At 35.5% G+C, this 6,278-nt stretch overlaps 1 protein-coding gene across 4 annotated transcripts in view; it reads left to right on the plus strand.

Moving 5' to 3' along the window:
* Positions 1 to 482: 482 nt before the first annotated feature.
* The window catches only part of LOC18041443 (MAG2-interacting protein 2), a 14,949-nt gene continuing 9,153 nt past the window's right edge, over positions 483 to 6,278 (plus strand). The window contains exons 1-8 of one of the 4 annotated variants that reach the window (XM_024184910.1): positions 483 to 844; positions 1,420 to 1,552; positions 2,040 to 2,175; positions 2,288 to 2,336; positions 2,879 to 3,052; positions 3,608 to 3,809; positions 4,028 to 4,251; positions 4,733 to 5,738. In XM_024184910.1, the coding sequence (XP_024040678.1) occupies positions 2,083 to 2,175; positions 2,288 to 2,336; positions 2,879 to 3,052; positions 3,608 to 3,809; positions 4,028 to 4,251; positions 4,733 to 5,738 (1,748 nt within the window). In that variant the 5' untranslated portion in view covers positions 483 to 844; positions 1,420 to 1,552; positions 2,040 to 2,082. Of the gene's footprint in view, positions 845 to 1,419; positions 1,553 to 2,039; positions 2,176 to 2,287; positions 2,337 to 2,527; positions 2,579 to 2,693; positions 2,786 to 2,878; positions 3,053 to 3,607; positions 3,810 to 4,027; positions 4,252 to 4,732; positions 5,739 to 6,278 lie in introns of those variants that run through there. The other 3 variants (XM_024184911.1, XM_024184912.1, XM_006431931.2) reach the window with 3 other exon arrangements.

Genomic DNA, 6,278 nt, shown 5'->3' on the forward strand with positions numbered 1-6,278 from the left:
TGTGAAAATTAATTTGAGAGATAGATTACATAAAAACAAAGGAAATTAAAAAGAAAGAGATATGATCAAACAATATTTTTTGTGCATGGTGAAACAAGCTATTATTTTTATGGTGTTAGGAAAGTGTTTGATAAAAGTGTCGATGGTAGACGTATAGTGAGAATGATCATTGCTAGCTATTTTGATAATGTGAGTTTTGAGTTTTGACTTGTCCCAGGGGGTGGGTAGAACCAAACGAATCTAAAAATCGGTTCGATTTTATGGTTTTGGTTCGATATATTCTAATTGAAAACCGAATGGTTAAACTTAAAATTGACCGAACCATTCTTAGGTTCGATTTTCGGTTGAAAATTTCCGAACCGGAACCAAACCGATTTCTATTGACATTTTTGTACTTTTAAAATATATCACATTTTTGTAATTTTAAAATATATGTTTATATACACATACATACGCATATATACGCACAGTTATAACACATCTTATTTTCGGTTCAGATGCCCAACACCCATCTGCCGAATTTGCTGCCATTGTCGATAACAAAATCTTTGCCGCTGTCGGTTCCTTGTGGATTCGCTGCCGCTGCCGCTGCCGATTCCTTGTGGCTTCGTTGCCGCTGCCGATTCCTTCTGGCTTTGCTGCCGCCTTCCAATAACTGTCTTTGCTTGCTTCTGGCTGCACGATCTAGCAGCCATCGCTGCTTCCTTCAAGTCCACTGCTGCTGCCGCTTCCTTCTGGCTCCGTTTTGGTCACTGCAGTTGCCGCTTCCTTCAAGGTTGTTGACTCTGTGTGGTCACTGGTCACCGAGCTCTCTAAGCTCCTCACTGCGTATTGCAGCTTGCAGGTACTTTAATTTGGTTTCATTTCGTAATTTTAATTGGAGTGCATTCTATTAATAGATCAAAATCACGCTGCGACATGATTTTATTTTTGTTTTAATTATCTGTTTTTGCAATGTAATTGTGCAAGGCTATAAATTTTTTATGTTTAGTTTTTCTTCACAGAATTGAGTGTGTGTGATTGTGTTCTGTGCATTCAATAAAAATGGTGAAAAAAAATATATATTTATTGTTGGAGAGAGGAGATTCCCCAGCTTTAATTGCTGAACCATTACTCCGATCCGTTACCTACCATTAAGCAGAACAGACGTCCACCCCTACTTCGAAGATAAGCAATTCTAAGGTTTTTTGACTCTTCAAACATGGGATCAAATATAATTTGTTTTAAATAATTCAACCCAAAGCTTTTTATCTCGCTACCAAACATGCCTTAAAATTATTTTGCTTTGTTACTGCCATTTATATAAAATTCTGAAAAAGAAAAAACAAAAATTAAAACAACATCTCAATCAAGCACAATAGTGCTAATTTTCTCCTGAATCCAAATCTCTTTCAATTTTTTTTTTAACATTTTGCACAGAATTCAATTGAGAACCACCCGGACCACGATGCTGAAACGGAATTGTGCCACATAGCAGTTGATGTAGAAACATTTTGGCGTCTCTGTTTTTGATGAGGTGCAAGATCTGATTCTGTGAAAATTGCTGCTCTTGGTAATTTCTTTTTTTTTTTTAACTTTTTAAACAATTTAGTTTGAGAAATAGAGTAGATAAAACAAAAGAAAGAAAAATGAACTTAAAATGAAGAGACATGATTAAACAATATCTTTTTGTGCATGGTGCAACAAGCTATTATTTATATGATGATAGGAAAGTGTTTGGTAAAATGCCGACGGTACATATATAGTATTGATTGATTATTGCTAGCTATTTTTGATAATGTGAGTTTTGAGTTTGACTTCATTGAGTTACATAACGAGTCAAGCAGTAGACTCGTTAGAAGCTATTTACTTTGTGTAATTTACACTATTGCCATTATGGTAAAGGTTTTGATAATTCATCATCTTGTCTGTTGTCCTTGTTAGTAAAAACATATGGGTTATGAGTTATTTGGCTCTTTTATCAAGGGAGGATTGTGAATTTTTTATAATTATTCTGCCAAATTATTATTTTGTCCAACTGACCAAACGGCATGTTTCAGCTCTCACTGTTTCTGAGAGTGGAGATTTTAGAAGAAAGATCAAATGGATGACATTGTAGGACAAGTCCTTTATGAGACTCGTCATCACGCGTCCAGGCCGTACACTTTGAACTACCCTCCTCAATTAACCCAACAGGTCTCACCTTGAATTTATTGCATTTCCTTTATTTCACTCATTTAATCCTTTTGTTTGTTTTCATCATTGATTATTTTCATAGTAAGTTTTCTTAATTATTTGTTGAATACAGGTAAATGAAGGAGTTAAAGGCAGTATCCTATCACGTCTTTCAGTTCCAGGTATTTCAGTTTTTCCAGTTTGTTTCTGTAACACCTGAGTTTTTGTCTATTTCTTTTTATTTCAGTATTTTCTATCTCCTTTTATGTATCATATGAGTAATATTAATCATCCTTTAGGGCCAACAAAATTTGTTGTGTTAATATAATGGCGTCACTGATATAATTTCCTTTTCTTTAATACTATTTTAAAGCTTACCCAAACCATTGCTGAAGGGGCTTGCAATATGAAGTATGGCTGAAGAGTTAGATTTCTAGACTGTACTCTTTACTTGGGAAATAATAACATAACCTGATGGGTTAAAGGAAAAGCATTTACGTAGTAACCTAATCATTTTCACATTGTTCATTCTTTTCTAGTTTTGTATATGGGAAGAGGTATTGGTTGTGTTTCTAGTCACTATAAGCTATCCAGCAATTTCTTACTTGGTGCCCTGTGATAGCTTTGGAAGGTAGTTTTGGGATGTTCTTGCTCTTTTGAAATTGTTTGGTTGTAATCACATCTTCATGATTTCCTTTTTTTTAACTTCCGTTACATAATGAAGGTGTAAGCAAACTTAGAGAGAAATGGAGCATGTATAGGCAACCAAGGAAAACTAAGAAGCAGGTGTCCTTGTTTATTTCCCCAAGAGGTGAACGTGTGGCTGTGGCTGCTGTCAATCAAGTTACAATTTTGCAGAAGGATGATGACTACCAGGAGCCATGTGGCATTTTTAACTGTAAGATTTAATTGCTCTATATATTAAAGTATTTTCGTGATTGGCACCAGATTTTTGTTTGTTAACCAACAGAACCTAGGAATTCGTTTTTCACAAGGATGGTAAGATTGATTTTCAAATACAAAATTAAGCTGTCAGTTCTTGTTCTGTTTTTTTTCTTTTCACTCTTAAGTTTTCCCTTTAAAATTGAATTTGCCCTCAAGTAGGTTTCAAAAATTTTCCTTGTAGTTGATGCTTTGTTATTTTCTGATGAGACCATTTAAAAAGTTGAAACGTGAACAAACATTTACACTAATGTCGATTATAGCAGACAATAAGAAAGAAATTGTTTTTTTATGGGACCATTGTGACCAGTAATATAGCCCTGTAAAAGTCATTTTCTGGAAGTTTGTTATTGCAAGTTGGATAATATGGATGGTTAATGGTTGGAGTATGAATTGTGAGATGGACTAATTTTTTGGATGAATAGAAATTACTTTTCCTCAAGTTTTATGAATCCTTCCAGAACATTCTTCCATTTTTTAAGTTGTGATTGCCTTTTACTCCTCTTTCCAGGTACCGGGCTTGGTGCTTCAATTTATGGAGCTTGGTCAGAATCTCACGATGTGCTTGGAATCGTTGATGATACTCACACAGTCTACTTTTTTAAAGCAAACGGTGAAGAGATAACAAGATTCACGAATAAGCATTTGAAAGTGTCTTTGCCAATAATTGGTTTGATTGCACAAGATGAAACTGACGTACAGAGATCTTGCTTGTAAGTGTTCCTTCTGGCCCCTGTCCTCTGTTTAGCAGCATTGAGCTTGGCACAGAAGGATGTTTAATGTTGTCAAAGATGTATTTTAATAATCTTGAGTTAGTGATTGAAGTTTTCAAAGTTCCTCGGGTTTTTCTTACTCAAGTTACATTCTTTTTCTCTGAATTCTTTGAAGCCATATTGAAAAGTGCTGCTCAATTTGTAGAACTTGTTTTCAGGTGTAGCTTCACTGTTTTTACATCAGATGGATTCCTTCATCAAATTGAAATCAGCCAGGATCCAAGTGCCTCTATTTCCTCTGCAAGTGCTTCAAGTAGTGGATTGACTTTGAGGAGGCAGTTTCCTCAGAATGTTATCTGCACTGACTATCATCCGGAACTTTCTTTGTTGTCTGTTGTCAGTAATACTGACACTAGTTCGCTAACCTCTAGCGGGAATTCTGGTATAGTTTCATATCATTTATTTTCCTTTTGCCATATAAAACATTCCAATTAATTGAACCTTTGTAAACCTGGTTTGCAACTGATAAGGCATTGACATCAGCATGGAAAGAAACAGAATGATCAGATGGACTTTACAGAATGTTTTTTCCCATTTTCAGTGACAGATATTTTCCACCAATAGCTATGATTTTCATTTTTGCTTATAACTGTGTTTCATCAACTCGTGTCCGGGTATTCTGAAAGCTCTGGCGGGTCCTAAACTTCTTTGTGCATGGTCTATATGAAAACATGAACTTTTATGTTCTATGTATGGGGCTGGGGGTCTACGACATTTAACATTTGTGGTCAATTATTCTTAAGATTGTATCATCAATCCTCAGTTGCTTTTTAGGAAATGAAAGGCCTTTTATCTTGTTATTAGACTTGCCAATATCTTTTTATCATTTTTTCTTTAACTTTTTTTTAAATTTATAAATCCAGGGCCCTGTTGCATTTCTCTTTGGCGTAGATGTCACAATTTAGAACTGGAACAATTGTATACTACCCAGATTGAAGGGTTATATTGCGAACCAAAAGGTCATGAGGTGCAGCTAGCACATCCAAAGGTGCTAATTTCACCACAGGGGAAATTTGTTGCTACTTCTGATACGAATGGATGCTTGTACATTTTTGAGATGGACAAAGATAACTTTTCCTTGTCAAAATTTGCTTGTGGAGAGAGATTTGACTTACAAGTGGCTGATAGTTTATTTGATGGAAGGACAAAACCTATTAGTGATATAACAGATTTTGCTTGGTGGTCTGATAACATACTTATTCTTGCAAGAAAGAGTAGCATCATTACAATGATTGATGTCCTTAGTGGTTTAAAAGTTAAAGAGACTGATCCTGTTTATTCCATGCTTGTTTTGGGAACAGCACAGAAACTTCGAGGTCATGTTTTTCTTCTAGAGAGTAAGTCAGTTGAAGAGAGATTCAATGTATCCAATTATGACAGAGAAACAGTGTACTCAAATCATACAGTGCAGCTCATTGAAGAAAGATTTAATCGATCTGGCAATACTATGTTGTACTGGAGCTTAATATCGTTTTCAGAGAGATCTGTTCCTGAAATGTATAACATTTTAATCAGCAACCGCAACTATCAAACTGCTATTGACTTTGCTAATTATCATGGGTTGGATACTGATGAAGTTTTAAAATCGCAGTGGTTGAATTCTAGTCAGGGAACAGATGAGATAAATATGTTTTTGTCAAAGATTAAGGACCAAGCTTTCATACTTTCTGAATGTGTGGATAAAGTTGGACGAACAGAAGATTCTGCAAAGGCTTTACTTGCACATGGGCTACACCTAACCAATCAGTATAAGTTCTCTGAAACAGAAGATGATGAATATAGCCAAATTTGGGATTACCGTATTGCTAGACTTCAGTTGTTACAGTTTGGAGACAGGCTGGAGACGTATCTTGGGATAAACATGGGCAGGTATTATGCTGTCCTACACTATAATTTTTTATTTATCATAAATAGTTAAATTCCATATTTAATAATCCAATGTATGATTGCCGGCTTGAGGTCGATGTTACTTCTACCAAGCACAACGAACCCCCCCCTGCCCCCCCCAAAAAAAAATCCCTTTTTCTAATTCATCTTTTTGACACAAGGTCACTGTGGAGTGCTTTGCAGAAGGTTGAGGATGAGTTCGTAAAAATTTGGATTTACACGTGTACATAATGAAGACTACCTGTGTTAATTATATGATTATGAAGATTACCTGTATTAGATTATCATAATTTGGTGTTCTGGCGAATCAATTTATTTATACACACTGTTGTCATTTCTAAAGTGGTACAATTGATACCAGGGATACTTTCTTTAAAGGCTTTCTAGCACTTTTGGTTTGCACACTGGGTTTAAGCTAGACCTGTTGCCATTTTTTTCTTTGTTTGGGGGGGGGGGGGGGGGGGTTGGATGTAAAAATTTTATGTAGCTATTTCCGTTTTTTTTCCTAACTCTTGTGTTTTC

This window comes from Citrus clementina, unplaced genomic scaffold (genome assembly GCF_000493195.1).
Source record: "Citrus clementina cultivar Clemenules unplaced genomic scaffold, Citrus_clementina_v1.0 scaffold_5, whole genome shotgun sequence".
NCBI lineage: Eukaryota > Viridiplantae > Streptophyta > Magnoliopsida > Sapindales > Rutaceae > Citrus > Citrus x clementina.